We start from the raw sequence: 27,446 nt of genomic DNA on the forward strand, positions 1-27,446 counted from the left end.
CTATAGACCCTGGGCCTAGCGAGGCGCCTATGAGCGATGACACGTTGTGGATCACCAGCTGTGTACACGGCAGGCCCTGCCGCCCCTTCATCCTGAGGGAGGTACTCCTCCCTTTACTGAGCCAGGCACCTCCACTACTCCCTTCTTCCACAAGTATCCCATTCAACTAAGGTACGAGCACACATGTAGGCCTGGAGAGTTATGCTCACACTCTGTTATCTTCTGATGGTGATTCTGATGATAATTGAATTAGGAATCAAATAAAACAAATATTTAGCTTTAAGTTTTTACAATATAGCTCTAGCAGTGTAAATCACATTTGGTTTACACTATACATAAGTGATTTGGGCTAAGACATTGGAGGTATGGTGTAAAATTTTCAGATAGTACCAGATTGGGTAATATAGCTAATAATGTGGAGGACTGAAGCAAATTGCATAAAAGACTTGCAGAATTGGATAAATGGCAAATATGATTCAATGTGGCAGATTGTGAGGTAGGAGGAATGTGAAGGTCATTGAACATAAGAAACTAAATAGTTGAGGAGCAAAAAGATCTGCAAATAGATACATAATTCAGCAAAACTATCAGTACAAATTGATAAAGCCGTAAAGAATACAAGCAAAGTACAAGTGCTCTTTTCTAGAGGAATAGAATACAAATGTAAGGAGGTAATGTTAAATTAATATTGTTTTGAATACACTCAGGGTACTGTCTCTAGTTCTGGTCCTCACATTACAGAAAGGACATTATTGAAGCAGAGAAGATTTACAAGGATGTTACCAGAATTGAGAGGATACGTATGTCAGGAAAGATTGAATAGGTTGAAATTCTTTTCTCTGGAACGGAGAGAAGATCTGTTAAGGATTGCCAAAATTATAAAGGGGTTTGATAAGGCAGACATGAGAAACTGTTGCCACTTGTGGTAAGACCAGAACAAGAGGCAATTAAGATAAGAAATCCACTAGCAAATCAAATGTAACATTTCAGAAGAATTATTTTATATGGAGAATGGTGACAATGAGGAACTTTCAAGGAGCAGATAGCATTGATGCATATCAGGGGAGGCTTGATGCACATATCAAACCATAGAATTGTATATCACAGAAGGAGGCTATTTGGCCCATTGACTCTGTTCTAGCTGTTCTGAAGAGTGATCCAGTTAGTCCCACTCTCTGCTCCTTCCCTATATCCCTGCAGTCTTTTCTTCAAGTATTTATCCAATTTTCTTATGAAGGCTGTTGTTGAATTTGTGTCCACCACTCTATCAGGCAGTGCATTTGAAATCCTAACCATTGGTTGCCAATCAACTTAGATATGTGCCCAGTGGTTATCAACCCTTCAGCTATAGGAAACAGTTTCTCATTATTTGCTCTAACTAAACCGTTCATGATTTTGACCACATATATGGTGGAGAAGGGAATAGAAGGACACGGGTGGACCGGGTGGAAAAAGGTAATTAGAGTGGAAAGAGGCTCCTGTGAAGTATAAACACCAGCATAGACCAGTTGCACCAAATGTCAAGTTTCTTTGTAATTCTAGGAATCACATTACATTCGGAAAAGCACAAAATGTATTAGAAAATCACATTTTCTGGGCAATAACCAAGAATTATTCAGGTAATAAAATGCCCCTATTCATAAATTTCTCGATTCAGCACAAGAAAAAATGCATATTTTACATTTTTGTCGTTGGCAACAATAAAAGCAATGGGATATTGGGCAACTTAAGCGATAAAAGACACATGTCCCTTTGCACTCGCTGCATGACCATCTCATTTAATGCCATAGACAATGCTTTTAAGTTCCATGTATTGCAGAAAAAGTATCTGAATTGTGAGAAATGATCCCAACTCTCCTATAAATCATGGAATCAAATGTAATAAATCATAATTTAATGTATTCAGTCACCTTAAAATAATGACTCTAATTAATGACCCATATTCAGGGCTGTTTTTAAGTCACTGATTGTTATTTGAGTTGTGGAGATAGTGTCAGTTTTTTTTTGGAGCTGGTCATCTTCTTTTGCAAACTATGAGGTTGACCTTCTATGCACCCTGAACATATCCCTCATTGACATTACAGACAAAACCTGCTGCATCAATAACATAAATGTTCTGTTCCTGCCTGATTTTTATACTGATGAAGAAAACCTACATTGCTGCCAACAGCATGTGAGAATAAAGTTCACTGGTTGGAGAAATCTTTCATTGGCAGAAAGGCTTGAATTTAAATCATAAAGGCATAAGAAATAGAAGCAGAGTAGGCCATACAGCCCCTTGAGCTTGCTGCACATTTAATAAAATCATGGCTGATTTTATACCTCAACTCCACTTTCTCATGCCCCTCAGTGAATAAAAATTTGCCCATCTTGGTCTTGAATTAATGACTAAACATGTGCAATCCACTGGGTTAGAGAATTCCAATGGTTCACAACCCTTTGAGTAAAAATTTTTTCCTTCATCTTATGGCTTAAAGCATTTTTGTTTTCCTATAAAAGAAAGATTTTATGCATAAACCACCTGAAAGTGCATTGATTTTTGTCAAGTAGTAGGGCCTCTGCCTTTCGCTACTGCTTCAGATGGGATAGCCCAACCCCAATAGCATTTCCTTGTTTCGTTCTTTCAAAAGCAGAGGGAAGAATGCTGCCCCAATCCTGCCACCAACCATCTGGGTTGAATTTAATACAGAGGCAAAGAAACAAAGAACGAAAATGGACAGAGGAAAAGAAAAGCGAGATACATAAAGAGAACTGATATGGAGGAAAGAGACAACAAACAGAGAGTAAATTGAGACACGCTCGATAGCATAATTCCTCTTCACAAATAATCCATTTTTCTAAAGGGTGATGACAATCTGTGAACTGAAGTGTTCTTTTTCTGATAGTGTGTGCCAGTTTATTTAAAAAAAACAGATTTTTGAAAAGTAAACTGTCTCAACTTTATCAGAATTTACTTATTAGGAAACTTGGGGAGGGAAAAGCATTGACAAATCACTATGTATTATCTTCTGCGCTCATGAGTCTTGCCTTGCTCACAGTCTGTCAACTGCCACTTCCAAACAGGGTGTTCGGATATTTAATAAGCCTTTGGCTCATGATCAACCTTCTTTAACCTCTCCCTCTACTCCTTAAAGCACCCTATTCCTTTCAATCGCTTGTTTCAATAGACCTATTACTGTTTTTCTTGTTTCATTGAACAAATAGCTTTTCAGTTTCCAAGTTACTAGAAACCTGACAACTGAACTATATTCTGTTAAACAATTGCCGGCTGACCAATATGTGATTCCTGTTTAACAGCAACATGGTTGATCCTTCCTTTCTCAATTAGGGAAGAGCAACAAATAACAGCCAGAGAGTAACACTCATACTCATATCCATTGCTGCAACTTTAACGCAACTCGGTATTTTGTGGCTGTAAAATGCAGCATAATTCCTCTTCACGAATAATCCATTTGTCTAAAGGGTGATGACAATCTGTGAACTGAAGTGTTCTTTTTCTGATAGTGTGTGCCAGTTTATTTAAAAAAACAGATTTTTCAAAAGTAAACTGTCTCAACTTTATCAGAATTTACTTATTAGGAAACTTGGGGAGGGAAAAGAATTGACAAATCACTATGTACTAAAATTCTCCACATGCCTGTGGCTGATTTGCCACTTGTGTTGAGCGGCATGTATAGCAGACAGGACTGCATCAGATCATCCTGAGATACAATAGGGCAGACTTAGGGAGATGGCATATAAAGCTAAAACTGCTGGCAACTAAAACTCTGTGATTAATATATCTTTCTGAACCATTTAATTTCTTTTCAATTTACCTATTCATAAAATAGTTCCGTAACTCGGAACACTGATAGCATTTCATATATTGCTGATGAATAATGTTTACTTTGACAGCTACAGTTTAATGATAACATTGTGAAAGACATGAAACCTGAGTGCTTATGCTTTGCCGCTTTACATACCTGAGCATTTTGAAACCATTTTCTATTTCAAATTTAACATTTTCTATGTTTTTTTTAAGACTCGAAGAATTTGTTTGTGACTCCATCACTGCGACAGATGTTCATTAGTGGAACAGAAGGGGCTGAAGCTGTCATTCCTTGCCGAGTTACAACCCCTAGGATTGAAAACCTCAGACTGGAGAAAGATAAAGGAACATCTATGCCCAAAGACCTCTCCTATACTGCTGACATCTACACTGGCATAAGCATCACTAATCTGAAGAGACATTTTGAAGGGTATTATGTGTGCACTGCTGTACGAAATGGAATAGTGAAAAAATCAGTAAGATTTAAACTGCAGATAATACCAGGTAATTAAGACTTTAGACTCATGCAAATAGCATTAATGCAACAAGAAACAATCTAGGATAAAATTTTTAATTGAAGAAAGGCCAATTTCAATGGGCTGAGAATGTATTTGTCTCAGGTAAATTGGAATCAAAGTCTGGCAGATAAAATGGTATAGGAACAATGTGTTGCCTTTAAAGAGGAGATGGCTCAGTTATGGTCCAGGTACATTCCCACGAGGGGGGAAGTAGCGCTCCCTGGATGATTAGAAAGATAGAGAGTACGATGAAGCATAAAAAAGGTGCGTATGAAAGACGTCACGTTGACAATACAAGTGGGAACCAGGTTGAATATGGAGAGTTCAGAAGGAAAGTGAAAAAGAAAATAAGAGAGACAAAGAGAGAGTATGAGAAGAGACTGGCTGCTAGCATAAAAAGGAAAACAAAAGTCATCCGTAGACATATGAACAGTAAAAAGGTAGCATAAGGAAGAGTGGGGCCAATAGAGACCAAAAATGTGATTTAAGCCTGGAGGCAAAGGGCACGACTGAGGAACTAGATATAAGTCCTTTGCATCTGTCTTTACCAATGAAGAAGATGCTGCCAAAGTCATAATGAAAGAGGAAGCAGCTAAAAATTGTTAAAGAGGAGGGAATTGAAAGGAGACTGCACTTAAAGTTGATAAGCCAGCAGGACCAGATGGGATGCATCTGAGAATGCTGATGAGAGTAAGGGTGGAAACTGTGGAAGCACTGGCCATAATCTTCAATCTTCTTTAGATACGGGGTGGGGGTAGATCGGTGGTGATGGCAAAGGACTGGACAATTCCAAATGTTGCACCTTTGTTCAAAAGAAAAGGTGTAAGGATAAATCCAGCAACTGCAGATCAGTCAGTTTAACCTCAATGGTGGGAAAGATTTAAGAAACAAAGTTAACAATCATTTGGGCAAGTATGGATTAATTAAGAAAATCAAGTATGGATTTGTTAAAAGTAAATGTGTTTAACCAAATTAATTGAGTTTCATGATGTGATAATGGAGAGGGTTAATGAGGGTAATGCGGTTGATGTTGTGTACACTGACTCCCAAAAGGCGTTTGATAAAGTCTCACATAATAGGCTTGTCAACAAAGGTGAAGCTCATGGAATAAAAGGGACAGTGGCTGCCATGAATGACATGAAATATTTTCCTTAAGACTGGAGAAAAGTATTCAGTGGTATTCCCCAGGGGTTGGTACTAGAACCACTGCTTCTCTTGATATATGCAAATGATCTGGACAAAATTTGTAGATGACATAAACTTGGAAGTATAGTGGATTTTAAGGAGGATAATGATAATTTCAGAGGACATAGGCTGGTGGAATGGGCGGGCAAGTGGCAAATGAAACTTAATGCAGAAAAATGTGAACTGATACATTTTGGTAGGAAGAACGAGGAGAGGCAATATGACCTAAAACGTGCAATTCTAGAAGGAACATAAATCATTGAAGGTGGCAGGGCAGGTTGAGAAAGTGGGTTTGAAGGCATATGGGATCCTGGCTTTATAACTAGAGGCATAGATTACACAAGTAAGGGAAGCTATGATTAGCATTTATAAAACGCTAATTTGGCCTCAACTGGAGGCCAGACAGGTCAGCGTGAGATTAAGGTGGAGAATTAAAATGAGGCGATTGGATGTCAGGGTCATATTTGCGGACTGAATAGAGGTGATCCACAAAGTTGTCACACAATCTATGTTTAGTTTTGGCAATGTAGAGCAGACTGCACTGTGAGCAGCGAACACCGTAAACTAAATTGAAAAAAGTACACCTAAATTGCTGTTTCACCTTGAAGGAGTGATTGAGGGCTTGGACGGTGAGGAGAGAGGAAGTAAAAGGGCAGGTCTTGCATTTCCTGTGCTTCATAGAAAGATGCAGTGGGAAGGGGAGGGGTTTTGGGGGTGTGATTGAGGAGTGGACGTTGTGGAGGCAACAATGCTTCAGAATTCTGAAAGAGGAGGGAAGTGAGGGGATGAGTTTGGTGGTGGTATCGCACTGGAGATGGCAGAGATCACAGAGAAGGATTCGTTGAATACAGATGGTGATGGGATGGAAGGTGAGGACAAGAGGCACCCTATCATGGTTCTGGGTGGAAGGGAAAGGGGTGAGAGTGAAGTATGTGAAGTAGAATAGGGATGACCGAGGGCCCTATCCATCATGGTGGCAGTGGGGTTGGGAGAAAATCACTGGATGAGGAAAAGGAAGACAGATCAGAAGTGCTGGTATAGAAGATGGTTTCATCAGAATAGATGTGATGTTGATGGAGAAACTGGGACAACGGAATGGAGTCCTTACAAGAAGTAGGGTGTGAGGAAGTATAGTCGAGATAGCTGTGGGAATCCATGGGCTTATAGTGAATATTCGTTGTTAGCCTATCCCCAGAAACCGAGATAGAGAAATTGAGGAAGGGAAGAGTTGGAGGTCCATCATATGAAGATGAGAGAAGGGTGGAAATTGGAAACAATTTGATGAAAATTTCCAGTTCAGAGCACAAACAGGAAATGGCACCGATACAGTCATCAACGTACTGGGGAAAAGAGTTGAGTGGGGGGGGACCTGAGTAGAACTGGAACAAGGAATGTTCCACATAGTACACAAAAAGACAGGCACAGCCCATATGGGCAGGCATAGAAACACTTTTTATTTGGAGGAAGTGAGTGGAGTTAACGAAGTTGTTCAATTTGAGGACATGTTGAACCAGGCAGAGGTGGTGAGTGGGGACAAGTTAGGCCCCTAGTCAAAGAAGTAGCAGAAAGCTCTCTTGGTCTTGGTGGGAGATGAAGATGTAGAGAGATTGGACATTTCTGTTGAAAAGGAGATGCTTAGGACAGGAAATTAGAAACTATTAAGGTGATGCAGGACATCAGAAGAGTCACAGATGTAAGTGAGAAGAGATGGGTCAAGGGCATAAATAAATAGTATTTTTATAGGAGATGATGGGTCTATCAGGGCAATCCAGTTTGTGGATCTTGGGACTAAAGTCAAAGAGGGCTATTTGGGATTGGGGGGGCTATGCGGTGGAAGGTCATGGAGAGAACATCTCCAGAGGAGATGACGAGATGATGGTTTAATGTTCCGTGGTGATGTCATGTTCCAGGGGAGGTAGGCAGAAATTTGGCAGTTGACATTTGGCTTCTGCAAGTAGCAATTGGTTTGCCTGACAGCAACAAAACCACCCTTGTCAACAGGTCTGATGATGTTAGTGTTGGACCTGAGAGAAAGGAATGCAGCAAGTTCAGAAGGAGACAGGTTAGAGTGAGTGATAGAAGCAGAGAAATTGAGACAGCTGATGTCACTCCCACAGTTTTAAATGAAAAGATCTAGAATGGGTAAGAGGCCAGGTGGGGCTTGGGGAAGGGGGAGGAGGGTTGCTGGTGGGGGGGTGTTGCAGGGAGGGGGAGTGGTGGGAGGGTTGTCCTTGTAGAGGGAGAATACTGGAGTTAAAGGTTAAAGATTCAGCTGAGGTGGGAATTAGGGGGAAGACTCCTGGCCAAAGATCTCATATCGTCGTTGTGGGTCTTAGCTTGGGCTGTCCTTGGTCAGGATCAATCGAGGCTGCTGGAGGCAAAGCTGTTGGTAAACTTTACCTCTTATTAAACATTCTAACTGTATACAGGATAAGGCTTAACACGAGGCTTCGTGTAGAACTATCTCTCAGCATGCCCTGTTGATTTGTGATCTTACATCACCAATGATGTAGGTTGTTCTAGTTACATATTTTACATTAACCCTTTATACCACTTCTCCCCCAGCTTTCGGACCCTATTAAATATGTTATTTACCTTATCCTACATTTACCCCCCCCCCGCAGTCTCTGCTTTCATCCCTGGTTCACAGAGATAACCATTGTAGTGGTTTCACCAATCTCCTCGACCTTGTTCTTGGCTCTCTCAGAGGATGGGGTAGTATATGAATTACCAGAGATACCGGTTCTCTATTCAGGCAGTCTTCTTTTATATATGAAGGCACTTCTGTTTCTTCTCACTATTCCATTTTCAGTCTCTACAAGATAAGATCGTGGATGTAGTGTTTTATTCAAAACCTGGCCTTTGCAAATCTGGTCATGAATCTATACTTTTTCCCTTAGCTGGACTTCTGATAAGTGATGTACTCTAGGAAGTTGATTACAGTTTCTGGTCTGATTTGCAGGATACTCATCCTCCTTTTCCCTTACTCTCTCTATACCTGCTGCTTTGAGGCATGGCAAAAGCATGTATGGAAGAACAGGAAGTTGGGTCCGAAGTCATCTTCCCATTAGAAGTTCAGGTGGAGCCAAACTATTCTGGTGTAATAGTCAACAACTATGAGGAATATCTACCCTTTGAACTCGAATAGATCCATTCCAAGTCATTCCCACAGCCTGGACGGAAATGAGGGTACCGTCAGTGGTTCTCTTTACTCCTGGCGATGGATTGTACAGGCGATGCAATTTGAAATAATTTCCTCTGATGATTTTGAGATTCCTGGCCACCAATCAGAATTTCACGCGCTAGCACGACACTTTGTAATGCCCTGGTGTCCCTGGTATATTCTCTGAAGGATCTCACATCTGAAGAATCTAAGTATGACCAATCTCTCATCATAAATCAGCGAGTCATCCATGACATTGAGATTTCTTTGTTGCTTGAAATATTGATTCAGGATAAGATTATCTGGAACGTATTCTGGCCATCCTTTGATGCAGTATTCCCAAATTTTAGCACAATCTTCATCTTTTTGTGCCTTTCGAATTTAATTCAACCTCTGTGTTGCTGGTAGAAAGTTGTGGTCAATGAAGTATCGGACTCGACACCTTCGACAAATCTATGTCCCCTTATTCAGGTTTTTCAACAGGAATATGTGACAATGCATCTGCTGTAGTTTGTTGTTTTCCTCAGACATCTTCGGTTGTAGCATTGAATCTCATCAATCTCAAATGAAACCTCTGGACTTTTGGTGACATCTTTGCTAAGTCTTTAGCATTTAATAATGTAACCAACAGTTTGTCGTCTGACTCAATGCTAATCTTTAGGCCTAAGATGTGATCAGCAAACTTCTAACAAGCCCATGTATCTCTTAATGCTTAGTTTTCAATCACACCATATCTATATTCCATTTCAGTCAGTAATCGAGATGTGTCGTACACTGGTCTGCATTTACCATCTCTCTGAATTTGAAAGAGTGCTGCTGCCAGTCCATTTGATAGATGCATCTGAGGCAACAATTTTAGGCAGTTCTGGATCATAGTGCCTGGTGAAATGAGCAGCTCTTTCATCCTTTCAAATGAAATTTGTTGAGTTTCTTCCCATTGCCCTGCTTGGTCTTGACTAGGCAGTTGTTGCAGTAGTTCATTTACATATGCCAGTTTAGGTAGGAACTTTCCTACTTGATTGACCATTCCCTTGAAGTGTTGAAACTCCGTAATGTTGCGAGGTTGTGGAAAACCTTTGATTGCCTTTTATTTTTGAAGATTAGCCCTGATGCCTGATGTGTGAACGATGCGCCCCAGAAAGTTGGTTTATTGCGAGAACTCATATTTATTATTAAGAATTAGCCCTGCTTCTTTCAACACTGCTCTCACTCTGTCATCATTGTCTGATGTAATGGACCTGTGGATCAGGATGCCATCCATGTGGCAGATGACTCCTTCTAATCCTTCTAGAGTGCTCGTCATCATCCTTTCAAAAATCTCTGGTGCTAATGTAATACCAAAGGATAGTTGATTGAAACAATATCTCCCAGGCGGTGTGATGAACGTTTGGATTCCTCATCTAAAGCTAGTTTCCAAAAGCCACTGTTTGCATCTAGTTTGGCGAAAAGTGCAGTTTGCTAGCTTTGCCAGACTCTCATCCACAGGTATGATTGGGTGGACCTCTGTTTCCACAGCTTTGTCTAACTGTGAAATCAGCACAGATTTGCAGTGAGCTGTTTGGTTTCAGTACTGGAACCATACCTGAATACCAACTTGTAGATTCTGTTACAGGTGAGATTACCCTCTGGTGCAGAATTAACTCAATTTCTTGCTTCATTACTGAAAAACTGGGTGTGGAACTTTCCTTGGGGTGAACAAGCACACTGGTTTGGCATCTGGTCTCAATGTGATGTGATCAGTTGTTTTCAGATTCCCAAGACCTCTGAACAAAATTAGAAATTCTGGCCTGAATTATTTTGATTTGTCTTGGTTTCCCAATTCGTCTACTTTATAGATGAGTTGTAGATCTGTGCAAGCTTTTTGGCTTAACAGTGAACACGGTTTGAGATCATATACAAAGGTTTGGTGATTTGTACTGAAGTGTAGCAGTTAACTATCCCTTGAACTTCAGTCAAATGCCTTCTGGACTGTGGAGTCATATGGTCGATGGTTGGAGGAAGCCTTGTTTTAGCCACTGTTCTGTGTCTAAAAGAACAGAAACCACTGCTCCAGTGTCTAATTTGAAATTTGTTTTATGTCTGTTGACCATAATGTCTGTGCTCCAATAGTTCCCATTAGATCCTGTAATTTCTCCCAAGAATAGTACTTTATTGTCTTTTGCACCTTCAATTCCTTGAATGCTACATGTTTTAATTGGTTTCTCCTTAAATTTCTGAGTTGGGATCTTTTTGCTGCAACATACAGATTCAAAATGGCCTTTCCTCTTACAGGAATGGCACACCACATTTTTGGTGAGTCACTCTTCATGCCGATGCAGCCTATTCACGCCAACACCGGGAATACTGATTAATGGCGGCTACTGCATCCCTCTTCGTTCTTTCCCTGTTTTTGAGTGGGTGCCCTGCTACTTCTGTGTGCTACAAACTTCACTGTGTCAGTCATTTTTTTTCCATGAAATCTCTTTACCACTTCCAATGAATACATGCTTTTGCTTTCTCACTTCTGCCTGCCTTGTTAACTGTACAGCCTTTGGTAGCATTAAACCATCCCTCAACTGTTGAAGATCTGATGAAGTCTCCTCTAAGACCCCTACAACAATGCGATCCTGAATTAATTTGCCTTTCAGGGTTTCAAAAATTTGCAATTCTCAGCTTGTCGATATAAATCATCAATGAAGGAATCTATGCTCTCTCCCGGTCTTTTCGGATGTCTATTGAACTTTGCCCTTTCTATGATTGTGTTCCTTCTAAGGCTGCAATGTGTATTAAAAACTTTTATAACATCTTTGTATGTCACCGTTGCTTCATTTATTCCCTGTTTGACAATTATGTTTGCACTATTGTCTATGGCATAGAGAAGGGTACTGACCTGTTCCTTGCTAGGCTTCTCTGCTAATCCCGAAGTGGCTCTGTACCTGCTAAACCTATGATGCCAGTTCTGCCACTTCTTGGCTTGAACTGGGCCTGTCACCTGTTTGAAGTACTCTGGTAAGGATACGGTTTTCTCCATGTTTTTCTTCATTCTATCCTTTCTTCAAGTTCTGTTGGCATTTTTCCCACACTGTCCTTTTCCTCAGTCATTTTTCTTGCTGCTTGTTCAGTCACTGGACTCTTTACTTGGTGCTTTTTCCATTGTATTTTCCACTGTCACCACCTGTTATCACCATTGTGGGTCTTAGCTTAGGTTGTCCTTGGTCAGGATCGATAGAGACTGCTAGAGGCAAGGCTGTTGGTAAATTTTACCTTTTATGAAACATTCTTCTAACTATATATATATGAACATAAGAACTAGGAGCAGGAGCATGCAATTCAGCCCTTCGAGCCTGCCCCGCCATTCATTACGATCACGGCTGATCTCATTTTGGCCTCAACTCCAATTTTCCGCCCTCTCCCCATAACCTTTCAACCCATTACTAATAAAAAATCTGTCTATCTCCTCCTTAAATTTATTCAGCGTCCTGGCATCCACTGCACTCTGAGGTAGTGAATTCCACAGATTTCCGATCCTTTGAAAAAAGTAATTCCTCTGTATCTCTGATTTAAATCTACCACCCCTTATCCTAAAACTATGGCCTCTCATTCTAGAATGCCCCAGAAAGGGAAGCATCCGCTCCACATCTACTTTGTCTATCCCCTTTAGCATCTTATATACCTCAATTAGATCTCCTCTCATCCTTCTAAACTCTAGTGAGCATAGGCCTAAACTGCTCAATCTCTCCTCATAAGACAAGCTCCGCATCTCTGGAATCAACCTAGTGAACCTCCTCTGAACCGCCCCCAGCGCAACTACATCCTTCCTCAAGTAAGGGGACAGGCTTAGCACGAGGTTTCACATAGAGCTGTCGTTCAGCATGCTTTGTTGTCATGTGATCTTACATCATTGATGATGTAGTCTGTTCTAACATTAGCCCTTTACACTTCAAAAGAAGTGACTGCAAAGGTGAAGGTGATTGAAGAAGAGTTCAGTGCTGTGTCGAACATGAAATTCATTAAGGTGGAGGTGTAAGGGGGTGAAACTGAGGTCTTTGCTAAGGACAGATAATTAGAGTGTAAAATTGGTAGGTATTGTGACTAGATGTCAGGGGATGATATTGGAAGAAGGGATGGTGTTAGAGGGAAGAAATATTCGGAGGTGTGTTAGTGCCCATGAGTTGTTGAAGTTTGCAATCCTTCCCACCTGAAAGGTAGAAAATAAATTTTTATAAAATTTTGGATGAGATGAAGGGTGAAATGAATCTGCGGACCAGGGCAGCTTTGAGATAGAGTGAGGTGCACTGTAGTCAACTGCATCCTGTAACCCTTCCAAATATCCAGGGAATAGAAGCCCATCACTCTCCTCCAGTCCCAGCTTAAATCACCTAAGCGAGCATTGACCAAGAATTAAACCAATGACTTTTCTGGTCTTTAGGATCTGCAATACTCAAATTCACACTGTGCATTGAGCGATCAGGGTGATGAGCGCATTAGATCTATGTGCAGCATTGATTGAAGCATGTGAAAATGCTAGACAAAGAATTTTATAGAAACGTGCACATTACTAAAATATCAAAATGTGAGCTTGTGTATGCAAAGTGTTAGCACCCTGGACAGATTATGTATGCCCAGGGTTCAGTGTTGGTACCCTGTGTGTGTGTGCTTGGCAAGTACAGCGTGGGTGGTGTTGGTGCCCTGTGCTGGCATGTGGTTAGGGAGTTAGAGTTTGTGTGCACTTTGCAGAGACTGGATGCCCTGTGTATGGGTACCCTGCGTGTGTATGTGTGCGTGTGTGCACCGTGCATTTGTGTGCATATGTGTGTGTGTGTCAGGGCAGGAGGGAGGGGGGTACTTTGGTACAGAGAATGTGTCCCTAATGTGTGAGTACCCTATGTGTGTGTGTGCCTTGTGTGAAGGAGTCCCGCACAGAGTGTGGGTGGAAAGAAAGAACAAAATTTCATTTATGTACCTCCTTTCTTGACCTCATGATGCCCCAAAATGCTGTACTTTCTCCCCCCACCCCATGTTCCACCAGCAATTTCTGTTACAAGTTATATGCCATATAGAACAATGGTTAGCCCAGTGTCGAATTATTGCTTGCTCTCTACTTCTGTTGATGTCTTTTGTTGATGAGAAGCTGATTTAGACTTGAACTTATGCAACTGAAGGCATGGAGAAAATGGGTTGTTCACTGACTTCTACAGCAGAACAGAAAACACAGGATCAAATTAGATTCCATCTGGAGTCTGGAACAAACGCTTGCAAGGGCTGCAGTTTGTCCATGGGCCATTTATTAAATGCCTGTTTTACCCTAATGGAATGTGTTGTTAATGGAGCTGGCATGAAAAAGGTCATAGGATCTGATCTACATCCCATGCAGGCTTCTGGTTGTAATTCACAACTCTGTTGCTCTTGCATTTTAAGACCATCCCACCTGTTGGTTACCTATTCCATTGCATGGCTCCTCATTGTTATTCTCTGTACAAATTAAACCATGGTGGACATTGTGTAAAACTGTATTCTTAGCAAAGGGTTGCCTGGGATGTTATTAGTGGAAGCAACGTTGCAGAGAAATAGCATATGAGATAGTTATGCCACGCAGTGCCAAGAGTAGGGTAGAGATGGCCAGAAGTAATTTTGTGAAGATAAAGGATGTGTTACTAACAAGAAAACACAAGCTTGTAGCAAGGAAAATATGCTAGATTCTATCCACTTTCCTGTATACCTCAGAACCTAGACAATAAAGATCTGTGGAAGAAAATAGAAGGTTTTGAAATGTGGATGTTAAGACATATGCTAAAAATTCCATATACAGAGCATAAGATCAATAAAGAGGTGCTTGAAATTCCATGAACAAAAAGAACTCTAAAAAGTGACATCCAGAGAAGAAAATGTCAGTATTTTGGCCATTTGATCTGAGCTGAAAAGTTACAGAGATCTCTTCTAGAGGGCAAAGTGGTGGGCAGCAGAAAGAGGGGTCTGCCTAGACGTAGTTGGATAATGAAAATCATAGAGTGGCTGCAGATGAGCTACATTGGATATGTGAGGAAGGCGCAAGATAGACAAGCATGACATACTATGACAGCAAAATAACAGCATAACCCCTGGCAGGAGTAGCTACAAGCAGCAGCAGCACAAGCAGTGTGTAATGATTTGACGGACCAGACAGTTTTCAACAAGAAACAGATAAACTTTATTACAGAGAGCTTTTCAAGTGCTACATGCATGATCAGGACCCTTATCAGGAAGCCCTGCACCACCCCCCCAGGTTACCCGCACTTTGGGCTTATTGGTCAGAGTGTCCAACAGCATCACGTGACCCCTAATAGACAGCAGTCGAGGCTTCAGTTACTACATTTCCTTCCTCTTTTGTTTTTTACAGCTTCTATTTACAAATAACATTTGACTTTCCAACAACGTATATGTATATACAACTTCAGGTGATTGAAGATGAAGTCTCTGAGGTGCTTTCCTTATTCGGTTAGAGCAGCGTAGCACAAACGCTTGAGATTCCTCCACAGAATTGACCAGATCAGGAACTGCAGCACAAGATACATCATTAGAAAGTGGCAGGTCAGGGTTTGGCAACTCTACAGAGACATCAGGCATGTCTATTCTACGTTGATCTGTCAACTCAGGAGTTGATGGCTTGACGTTAATCGTAGGTGGAATAGTTGGTTGCTATAATGTCTCTCAATTACGAATATGGTCCATGTGTTTTTGAAAAATTCTGTCTTCCACTTCCACCTGGAAGGATAAGGGACCAGTACCTGAGACAATGGTTCCAGGAATGCAACAAGGCCCACTTCGAAATTCCGCACGAATCCTGTGTCTCTTACAGTGAATCTGTGAGCTTTGCTATGAATATCGTGATTCTATTTTTGATTACCCTGATTCTTCTCCACCTTCCCCTCTAAGTTTGGAAGCACCAGACTTAACCTTGTGCATAGGTGGCGTTTCATCAATAATTCAGATGGTGTTGTACCCGTAGTCAAATGTGGTGTTGTACAATAACCGGGAAGAAAGTGGGAAAATCAAGTTTCTCGAGCACCTTCAGATAACCTCTTCATTCCAGATTTGAAAGCTTGCAGTCAAAGCATTTGATGACGAATGGCATGGGACTGTTTTAATTTACCTGGTTCCATTTAAATTCACGAATCTCTGAAACTCTATACTGGTAAAGACTGGACTGTTAACAGAAACGATGATTTCCGGAAGGCCATGTATGCTAAAATAATGATGCAGCTTCTCGATAGTTGGCTCAGTGTTGGTGATCTGACTTCGCATAACATCCATCCATTTAGTACGTGCATCTACGATCAACAAAAACATGGTACCTAAGAATGGTGCCACATAATCAATATGTAGTCTAACCCAGGAGCGACCTGACCGCTCCCATGGATACAGTGGAGCTGAAATAGGCAACTTCTGTTGTTGCTGACAATGGAGACAGTGCTTGACCATGCTTTCAATGTCACATCAATGCCTGGCCACCAGACATAGTTTCACGCATGCATTTTCATTTTCGATATGCCTGGATGCGCACTGTGAAGCTCTGTCAAGAGTGGTCCTCTTCCTTGCGAAGGGACAACAACTCTTAATCCACACAACAAGATTCCGTCTTGACAACTTAACTCTGTGTTTCAGGCATGGAATGGTCTCATCTCTTCAAATACAGATAAGTTTGACCACCCTTGCAAAACAAGGCCTCGGACTTTTGAGAAAATTGGACCTCTGTTCGTCCAATTTCTCATTTGCTTCGCACACACAGGTGAAGAATTCAATAAATTCAGTACTGTGGGAACTTCTTGTGGCACTGGAGCATGTTCAATGCTATCTAGTAACCGGAGATGACTAAATGCATTAGCATTTGTAATATGTAAGCCAAGATGGTGCATAAAGGTATACCCATATGCAGATAATATCCAAGCCCAATGTTGAATTCTTGCTGATGCTGGAATGGCCTTATCCTCACTGAATAAACCCATTAGTGGTTTATGGTCGGACACAATGGTGAAATGTCATCCATGCAGGGACTGGTGGAATTTCCTCACTCTGAATATCACCGATAAACCTTCATTTTCTAGCTGGGAATAACCCTTCTTGGCTGTGGAGACGGTTCTAGAGACATAGCCAATGGGCCTTTCTGTTCCATTTTCCATTCTATATGATAACACAGCTCCCACATCATAAGGAAAAGCGTCACATGTTAATGCCAATTCTTTCAATGGGTCGAGTGTACCAATAAACACGATGAATGCAACAGTTTCTTTACTTTCACAAAGGCTTCTTCCTGTTGTGAATTCCATGACCAATGGCGATTATTTTTTAACAACAAGTGTAATGGTGTCAACAAAGTTGATAAGTTAGGCAAGAAGAAGCTATAGTAGTTGATCATACCCAGGAAAGACTTAAGTTTAGTTATGGTGGACGGTGAGTGTGCATCTTTGATTGCTCTAACATTCTCTCCTACCAGATTCAAACCCACGGCATCCGCCCTCTGACCCAGGTAAGTAACTTCTGGCACTTGGAATATACATTTTTCTTTCTTTAATTGTACGCTGGCTTCCATGAGGCTTCTTGGCACCTCCTCCAGGTTTACTCCCACCCGGGGAAGTCCTTGCAAAAGACTCCCCATTGTCCTTTGGAAGATTGCACATGCAAATGACACTCCAAAGAGCAGATGAGTATATTGATAAAGACCCTTGTGTGTGTTGATGGTTACATATCCTCTAGACGCGCTGTCCAGCTCTAATTGTTGGTAAGCATGGCTCATATCCAGTTTTGAATAGGATTTGCCTCCAGCTAGCTTTGCATATAAGTCATCAACCCTTGAAATAGGGTACTTATCTAGTTTGGCTTCCTTGTTCATGGTCAATTGCATATGGTTTGGTCAGGCTTAACCACTGTAACTATGAGTGCTGCCCATTCTGAGAATTGGACAGATTGGATGATGCCTAGCTTTTCTAACTGGCACAGTTCTGCATCCATCATCTCCTTCAATGCATAAGGCACTGGTCTAGCCTTAAAGAAATATGGTGTCGCCTGACATACCACATATATTTTTGCTTGCAAGCCTTTTAACTTCCCTAATTCGTCCCTTAGCAGTTCAGGAGCCCCTCCTGTTCTCAGATGAAATATTTCAGACCAGTCAAGCTTGATTTTCTGTAACCAGTCTCAGCCCAGAAGACTAGGTCCTTTTCCTGTCACTATTATCACTGGAAGCCGGGCTGTCTGCTGCCTATAAGACATTGATACTGTGGAGATGCCCTTTACCTCTATAGATCCTCCAGTGTATGTCTTCAATTGAGTGGTTGTTCGCTCCAGATTCAGTGGCTGGGTACCTTTGTTTAAGTATTTAAATGTGTGCTCTCCCACCACTGTGGGTGGGGCTCCCATATCGACCTCCATTATTAGTGGCATCTCATTGGGGAGAATTTTCTCCCCATTGGGCAGGCCGCTCAGGAGCAGTTGTGGGTGGGTATCTGACCAAACCATATGCATGCGCGCAAAAGAGTGCAGAAATCTCCATGAGGCACGGAGCTGCCTCAGGTAAATTAACTTCAGTTTCAAAGTTGGAAAAAATAAAAACGTTAAATTATTCAGACATGTCCCTCATGTGACAGTGTCACATGAACTGGGACATGTTTATGAATTTTCATAAAAACTTTTGATTAAGAAAACCTTCATGAAATCTCTTCCCGCCCATGGTTGAGGTTTCATGAAAAATGCGAAGACTGCCTGGGCTTTTTGCCTGCCCGCCAACCTTAAGGTTGGGCGGCAGCTTTCTCAATTGCGTTAATTGTTTTATTAATGGCCTTAATAGGCCTTTGACAGTTCGGCGTGCTTGCAACCGACTCTGGTATGCGCCTGCCAAATGGAAGATCAGAATGATGCACAGTGACGTTGGGATGCACGCCCAATGTCACCACGCGTCATTTTATGTGTTGACGTGCGGGGTCCTCCCCTGCATGCCAAACAGAAGATTTTGGCCACTAACTTGGGTTGTGGCAGTGTTAGGTTCAGTTTTTATAGCGGTGACATTGTACAGGGAATAGATGTTGGCATCGGCAGCTTCAGGTTCTGCTGTATTTTTCAATTCAATCATGTTGGTTTGCTACTTTACGGGCTGTTTCAACTTTGCCCTGCATTGCCTTACTATGTGACCTTTCTTATGGCAGTAATGGCATTCTGCCTCCTTGAATCTGCAGGTGTCTGGTCCATGGCCACCCCCACATCTATAACAAATTAACCTTGGAGTCACTGCTGAAGTGTTTCTACCAGGCCTTTTCGTTTCTCTAACAGCGGACATTGCCTCTCACTTCGCTGCTGTGTCTCTGGTTTTCACTTCACACCTGGCGGTAGGCTCCCACCCCATATGAAGAACTGAGCCATGTTGTATGTGTTGCAAAGCCTGTGAGTGTCTCACAGCACCTTCCATGGCGAGGGATATTTCCAGGGTGTGCTTCAAATCAACGTCAACCTCTGCGAGTAAACAGTGCTGAATAGCGTCATCGTGAACTCCACAAACTAATCGGTCCCGCAGCATATCATTTAGTGTGTCTCCGAAGTCGCAGTGTTCTGTCAACTACTTCAGTTTCACTACATAGGTTGTGATGGACTCTCCCGGGGCCCTAACTCTGGAATTAAACTTAAACACTGCATTATTACAGATGGTTTTGGCTAGAAATGCGTTTTCATGAGGTCCACTAATTCATTAAAGGACTTAGAATTGGGCATGTTCGGGGCCGTCAGGCTGTGGATGAGTTTGTATGTCTTGCTACCACATACACTCAAAAAGGGTGGCTTTCTGCTTTTCCTCCGCAGTAATTTCATTCGCTATGAAATAAAAACCAAGGCGCTCTGCATACTGGCTCCAGTCTTCCATAATTGCGTCATAGGGTTTATCCTGTTGAAGAGTGGAATGACTGGTGAGCATTCTTTTTTTTTCTCTTAAGATTCAATGTATTCACAGTGACAAGGCGGGGTGCAGCGTCAGAGCAGTTTTAACCTCGTCACCAAACGTAATGACTTGACGTAGTGGACACGTTTCAACAAGAAGCAAATAAACTTTATTAAAGAGAGCGTTTCAGTTGCTACATGCTCGATCAGGACAGTCAACAGGAAACCCCCCCCCCCACCCCCACCGGATTGCCTGCACTTAGGGCTCATTGGTCGGAGCCTCCAAGAAATCACCTGATGTTCTTGGATAGACAGCAGAAGAAGCTATACCTTCAGTTACTACACAGTGCCAGGCAAAAGTGAGGGCCAGGACTGGGATATGTATTCTAGTGAATTTAAAAGATATTTTGAGTTTGTGGGATACATATTTACTCACAGAGTTATGGTGTAATATTACAGACTTCTGCTTCTCATTTGCCTATGAAATTTTCTTTGGCATCCAGTGTTGATAACGGAATCACATTGTATCTTTTGAGATATGCAAAATAATTAAGGCTTCCTGATTTGGCCTTGACATCTTTACAATGTTGCATAATTGACAGGTCTCTGTTAAAAATGGGTTTCACTTAGCTTTAAAACATCTACAGAATAGGTATTAATTTCCAACTGTCAATAACATTAGCCTGTTTTCTCCAAAAAATATCTTTCATTCATAAAATTTGTTAAAGTACATCACAGTTCAAATTTGACACTACACAAAGATTGGTTTATTTCAATACAGAACATGAGGTGCCTCACAACACTTTTATTATATACGTACAATGTACATTTTCATTTCATTTCAAACATTCTCTGGTGCATACAGCCTGAGAGGTTTCACACAGGCTCCAGCCCCTCAGTGTCCTATGGTGGGAGGGCCTTAGATAGTGACCTTTCCCCATTGAGCCTTTGCAATGGCTGCCCCAAGCTTTAGTGTGTCTGTCAGCAGGTGGTAATGGACCATGGAATGTGCCAGTCTGGAACACTAGGTCATCGCCACCTCTTTACACTGGAAGACAAGTTTGTTTAATGCTGTCCTGTACCATACTGAGGAACAGAAATAGGCAGGTGAAATGAAACATGAGCCCACAGGATATGTAATCTAGTTCACAGTTCCCTGTTACAGTGCAGCTAGTCTCTGTTGTTGCTATTCAGCCTTAACTTTGTACATTTTGGAGAAAACCCAATTTTATTTGTCTTTTTTTTCCTGCTATTTTTCTGTCATTAGCATTCTAAGCTGATACTCCCCAATCTCACTGGCACTGGAAGTGTTTCCTCAATCAGAGCCCTGAGGTTGGATGAGGACTTAGACATGAAATATTTGCCCACAAATTGGAAAAACATTGTAAATTTATAAAATTATTCTATCCAGGCTCAGTGCCTCACCGCGACAGCCAGTCTTGTCTACTCAGCATCATGACATTTTTTTTTTGCACAATTTCTTGCCAATATCTTAAACATTAAAGCCCTAAAGTATTATGGTTTCTGCTGTTTGGGACAATGCCGACAGAGTGGGTTCCAAAACAGCTGAAGCCAAAGACACAAATTCCGTATTTCTAGCATAGGTAATTTTCATAGGCAGGGTGAGCAGGCAGTTCATCCAAATGATAGAACCTCCAACAATACATCCCTCTTTCATTGCTAGCCTAGAATGTGCTCAACTCCACAATGAGGCTTCATGCCACAGCCTTCTGACTGTTGTAGGAGTTGTGGCAACTAACAAATAAGCCAAGCTAACTTTGTAATATCAAAGAGATATTCCAATTGCAATTTTTTTTTTCTGGAGCACATTATTGAGCAATATAACATTTTAGAAAAGGAACATTTGTGGGAGATTGCAGGTTTGATCTATTGGACATGATACTGGGAGGACCCCTCTGTGTGTAAAAAAGTTGTTGCTGCCTTGAGGTAAGGATAGAAAGAAAATTGTATTTTTTTGCAGAATGAGAGACATTTCTTTGTATTTCCTCACATATGAGAAGAATGTGTGAAACACAGTATTTCATTAAACCCTACAAAATCCCTATCAGAAGGAAACACAATTCCTGTCAGACATGTCTGCACAATGCTGAGTTAAGGAAGTTTGCTCTCTGGTGAATTTTTCAGTAAAATCAGCAAAATATATTGTGGAATATGCAGGCTTTCAATATTTTCAACCTTAAACTTTGATTTCCAAATTTGAGATACAAAGCGTATTTTTCAGCAAATATCAGCATATTTTCTGTTAATTAAAATAAATATTTAATTCCATTAGTTAAATAAATATTTAATTGCATGAACTAAAAGGTGAAGGCTCACAGTGCTTTGCAAATTCAAGTATAAAGTGCTTTCTGTTGGTTCCCAATGGGATGTATATTCACTGTTTTGGAACAGAAAGAGGCAGTTATTGGTGCACTATTCTATGTCAGCAATAATAACTCATAAATAAAGTGTTCATGTAATGTTTTAGTCCCCAATAGAGCCCCAGAGATCACTGTGAAGATAAATAAGGAGTTGCTGAAGGAAGGAGAGGAGTTTCAGATGACATGCACAATAAAAAATATAAACCATGCAGTAACCGTCAATTGGATTCATCCACAAAGTTCAGTAAGTAAATTTAACATTTGCCTGTAATAAAAACAGAGAGCACTGGAAAAACTCAGCAGGTCTGGCGACATCTGTGGAGTGAGAAACAAAACAAAATCAACCATTACCCAAGATAAAAACAAAAAGCTAAAAGCTACTGCGGATGCTGGAAATCCAAAACAAAAACAGAATTACCTGGAAAAACTCAGCAGGTCTGGCAGCATCGGTGGAGAAGAAATCAGTCAACGTTTCGAGTCTTCATGACCCTTCGGCAGAACTGAGTATAGTTAGGAGAAAGGTGAAATATAAGCTGGTCTAAGGTGGGGGGGCGGGGGGAGACCATTACCGTTACCCAAGTCTTGCTTATAAAACAACATTGTTACTGCTCGCGCTAATGACGACTCGTGCCATGCACTTGGGAACCAGTCTAGTTGTGTGAAATCACACAAGTGGTGGGGGTGAGGGTTCTGGCCTCTCATATGGCCTCAGCTGTGTTGTTCATCAGTGAGTTGCATTTTGGTTTAGTCCCCGGGTCAGTAGTGGTCGCAAACCAACACTGGGTCAGACCACATCTGGAGTACTGTGTACAGTTTTGGGCACTATACCTTTGAAAGGATGTATTGATCTTGGAAGGAGTACAGCTCAGATTCACCAGAATACTTCCAGGGCTCGAAAGGTTAGATTAGGAGGAGAGATTACATAAACTGAGTTTATTTTCTCTGGAATAAAAAAATGCGTTAATAGGTGTTAAGATTGAAGTTATTATGATTTTGAAAGAAATTGATAAGCTAGATAAAGAGAAACCTTTTACACTGGTTGGGGTATCTAGGACAAGGGTTCATGACCTTAAATTCAGAGCCAGATCATTGAGGAGAGAAGTTAGGAAAAACTTCTTCATACAAAAGAGTGGTAGAAGCATGGGGCTCTCGCCAACAAAAAAAAGCATTAGATGCGAGCTCAATTCTCAATTTTAAATTTGAATTTGAGAGATTTTTTCTAGCCAAGGATATTAAGGGATTTGGTGGCAGCCTAGGTAGATGGAGTTGGGGTACAAATCAGCCATGATCTCATTCAATGGTGGAACAGCCTCAAGAGGCTGAATAGCTGTCTCCTGTTCCTATGTATTATTAACACAAATAGATAAACTGCCTTTGTCACTCTGTATATAGATTGTTAAAAACACCAGCCCATCTTGAATCAATTACTTCATGTGTTGACCATGTATTAATATAAAAATGATGATATGAAGAAACGAGGTTTGCTGCAGCTGGGAAAAAAAAACAGGATGGTCTTTGCAAGTGTGGAAATGCAGATTATCACAGATTAATGATACAGGCTGTAAACATGAAAATGAAATAAAACTAGATTGGGGGAGGAGATGGAAAGCACTGGATGTTCATGTGAATAAACTCTCATGAATTTGACTAATTTGATGCCTTCGCTAGGTCTCTTTCATTTTGCTATTGTTGTTGGCTGTCTTGACCATAGTCACAGGGCTGCAAAGTAAACGAGGCAGCAATGGAGTTACTGAGCTGAACTTAGAGAGATGGGACACAATTTTAACCTACCTACCTGGTTTATGTGGGCTTGTGTTGGACAGCGTTTGACATTACTGAAATGGTGCAGCAAACCACTCAGTAATATCAAACCCATACAGAAAAGATTGTGAGTGCACCTAGACCACACGGACTTTGGAGGTTCAAGAAGGGCCTCACCACCACCTTTTCAAGGGCAATTGAGGATGGACAATAGACGCTGGCCTTGTCAGTGACTTTCACATCCCAAGAACAAAGGAAAACAGAATTGATCCTTGCACAGTTCCATTGGTTACAGCCTGCCAACTTTAAAATATGTTGTTCATCTCAACTCTCTTCTACCTGCCCATTAACCAATCATCCAGAAATGCTAAGATGTTACCCCAACCCCAAGAGCCCTCATGGACATAGACCTTTGTTTAACACCTTATCAAATGTCTTTTGGAGATCCAAAGTATACTACCTCTACTGGCTCCCCTTTATCCATGCTGCTAGTTACATCCTCTAATAACTGTAATAAATTTGTGAAACGCAATTTTCCTTTTGTAAAATCATGTTGACTCTGTCTGATCATACGATGGTTTTCTAAGTGCATTGCTAGGATTTCCTTAATAATAAACTCCAGCATTTTCCCAGAGTGATATCATGCTAACTGGCCTGTAGTTCTGTTTTCTCTCTCCCTCCTATCTTGAATAACGTTGTCACGTTTGCTAACTTCCAATCCAGCGGGACCATTCTAGAATCTGGGGAATTTTGGAAAATCATAATCAGTGTGTCCACTATCTCTGCAGCTACTTCTTTCAGGACCGTGGATGTAGGTCATCAGGTGCAGGGAATTGTTGATTTTCAGCCCTTTGTAACAATACATAATTTACTGTGACATCAGCACTCTGAACTTCAGAAACCAGCAGCTCTGTTCTTATATTGTGTTTTATAATTCTACAGAATCTTTTGTGTTGGTGCTAAGTAAATTCAGTTGTTCACTGGTGCAAACAGGACAATGTGATTAGGAATCAAATAGTTAAAAATTCTGCTCCAAGAAATGATGCAGTGGACTGTTTACTGCCAAGCTCCAACTTGGCTCCAAAATTCCCGATTGTACTGTCCTGAGACCTTTTTTAAAATTCATTTTATAGGATGTGGACATCGCTGGCTAGGCCAGCATTTATTGCCCATCCCTAATTGCCCTTAAGAAAGCGGTGGTGAGCTGCTTCTTGAACTGCTGCAGTCCATGTGGTGTAGGTACACCGCCAGTGCTGTTAGGAAGGGAATTCCAGGATTTTGGCCCAGCGACAGTGAAGGAGCGGCGATATATTTCCAAGTCAGGGTGGTGAGTGGCTTGGAGGGAAACTTGCAGCTGATGGTGTCCCATGTGTCTGGCACCCTTGTCTCTCTAGGGGTAGCGGCCGTGGCTTTGGAAGTTGTTGTCTAAGGAGCCTTGGTGAGCTGCTGCAGTGCATCTTGTAGATTGTACACACTGCTGCCATTGTGCATTGGTAGTAGAGAGGTTGAATGTTTGTAGATGGGGTGCCAATCAAGCCGGTTGCTTTGCCCTGAATGGTGTCAAGCTTCGAGTGTTTTTGGAGCTGCACTCATCCAGGCAAGTGAAGAGCATTCCGTCACACTCCTGGTTTGTGCCTTGTAGATGGTGGACAGGCTTTGGGGAGTCAGGAGGTGAGTTACTCACCACAGGATTGCTAGCCTCTGACCTGCTTTGGTAGCTACAGTATTTATATGGCTGGCCCAGTACAGTTTCTGGTCAATAGTAACCCTCAGGATGTTGATAGTGGGGGATTCAGTGATGGTAATGCCATTGAACATCAAGGGGCGATGGTAAGATTCTCTCTTGTTGGGAGATGGTCATTGCCTGGCACTTGTTTCGTGCGAATATTACTTGCCACTTGTCAGCCCAAGCCTGGATGTTGTCCAGGTCTTGCTGTATTTGAAAATGGACTGTTTCAGTATCTGAGGAGTCGCAATCATCAGCGAACATCCCCGCTTCTGACCTTATGATGGAAGAACAGTCATTGATGAAGCAGCCGAAGATGGTTGGGCCTAGGACGCTACCCTGAGGAACTCCTGCAGTGATGCCCTGGAATTGACATGATAGACTTCCAACAAGCACAACTATTTTTTGTGCCAGTATGACTCCAACCAGTGGGAGTTTTTCCCCTGATTCCCGTTGACTCCAGTTTTGCTAGGGCTCCTTGATGCCACACTCAGTCAAATGCTGCCTTCATGTCAAGAGGAGTCATTCTCACCTCACCTCTGGAGTTCAGCTCTTTTGTCCATGTTTGAACCAAGGCTGTAATGAGGTGAGGGGTTGAGTGACCCTGGCGGAACCCAAACTGAGCGCCTTGTTCTTGTTCTGGTTGGCACTGGGTGCAGTACAGTTAAATAGAGCTAGAAAGTGATCGTATGTCATTGCGCCATCATAAGCAAATATTATTAACACAATACCTGTGTGCTTTTTGTTAAATATTTGTCATTTAAAATAGCATTTATTTATCTATTATAATTAGTGCAGAAAGATTTTCAAAAGTTGCTTTTATAAATATTATTAAATGTTTTATGTGATCATTTCTCTTGTCTTTCCTTTGTATGGTTTCAACCAGCTGAAGGATATATAAAGTTGTTACCTCCAGAGAGCAGTGTGCTTCATGTAAACATTGGAGAAAACCTTGTGCTAAATGTGGAGTTTGATGCCTATCCAGCCCCTGATCAACAGTACTGGATTCACATGAATGAGACGTTACTTAACACGTCGGACCATTTTATTAAATCCGCAAAAGTGGGAAACAGGTACCTAATATCCAAATGTGATTGTACACAAGTCTGCAGTACTTAATAGTTGAAATGTTTTTATCATGAATCACAATAGTTCACCTTGGTTTTCCAGTTGTTTTATCTTTATGCTGTTAGATGATACTGACAATGAGCTGAATTTTCCCAGTTGGGTCGTGATCCTGACGTCGGTCTCAAATCTGGGTCGGGAACCTGTAAGTGACCATGGCAGGACGTCACTTACAGGAGGCGCCAGTCAAGGAGCCTCTTCTGGCAGCCGAGTCCAATTAATAATGGTGGGCAGCCCAGTGAAATGGGAAGCCCAATAGGAGTGCTCATTGTGATGCCCGGTCAGCAACCCTGATGCGAGAGGTGGATGCTCCTGAGACAGGCAGGAGACCTTAAGGATGCCTCACAATGGAGGGGCACTTTGCAGGTTTGCAAAAGTTTAATGGTCACAGCTGTGACCATCATTGAAGAGGCGGTACCCATTGACAGGATGGCTTGTGGTTAAAGCTTTGGCCATCGCATCCCAGAGGTACCATGCTGGGCTGATGGAGAGGGGGCATCTGTGGCCCTCTAATCTGCCATGGAGAGTCCACCTCAAGTTAAGTTGATGGGCTCCGGCATCAATGGGGCCCCGGGCACTATTGGGAAGATCCTGGTGTCAGTGACATCTCTCTTTCTATTAGCCCAATAATGGGACTGATTGACTACCTGCCAACTGACCCAATGTGTTTTTTTACAGATTTGCTCCTGGTCACATCTCATAACCCGCTTCCATAGGAGCGGGAAAGTTCTTGCCGATGAATGAGTGATCACCCCTCTCATTTTGCAGTGTGCTGTTAATCTGATCATTCAAACTGAGTGGGGTGGATTTTATAATCAGCAGCAAACAAATAGCACCAGCCATTTGTTACATTTGCACTGGTCCATTGACTTTCTACAGGCTTTTGCAGTCTAAGTTCCTCTTA

At 41.7% G+C, this 27,446-nt stretch overlaps 1 protein-coding gene across 1 annotated transcript in view; it reads left to right on the forward strand.

The window, feature by feature from the left end:
• LOC144684317 (mast/stem cell growth factor receptor kita-like) overlaps window positions 1-27,446 on the forward strand; it is an 86,718-nt gene that overhangs the window by 40,236 nt on the left and 19,036 nt on the right. Inside the window, exon 4 of the mRNA XM_078547951.1 lies at window positions 4,022-4,312. Coding sequence (XP_078404077.1) covers window positions 4,022-4,312 — 291 coding nt within the window. The remainder of the gene's footprint in view (window positions 1-4,021; window positions 4,313-27,446) is intronic.

This window comes from Cetorhinus maximus, chromosome 1 (genome assembly GCF_964194155.1).
Source record: "Cetorhinus maximus chromosome 1, sCetMax3.hap1.1, whole genome shotgun sequence".
In the NCBI taxonomy this organism is placed as follows: Eukaryota; Metazoa; Chordata; class Chondrichthyes; order Lamniformes; family Cetorhinidae; genus Cetorhinus; species Cetorhinus maximus.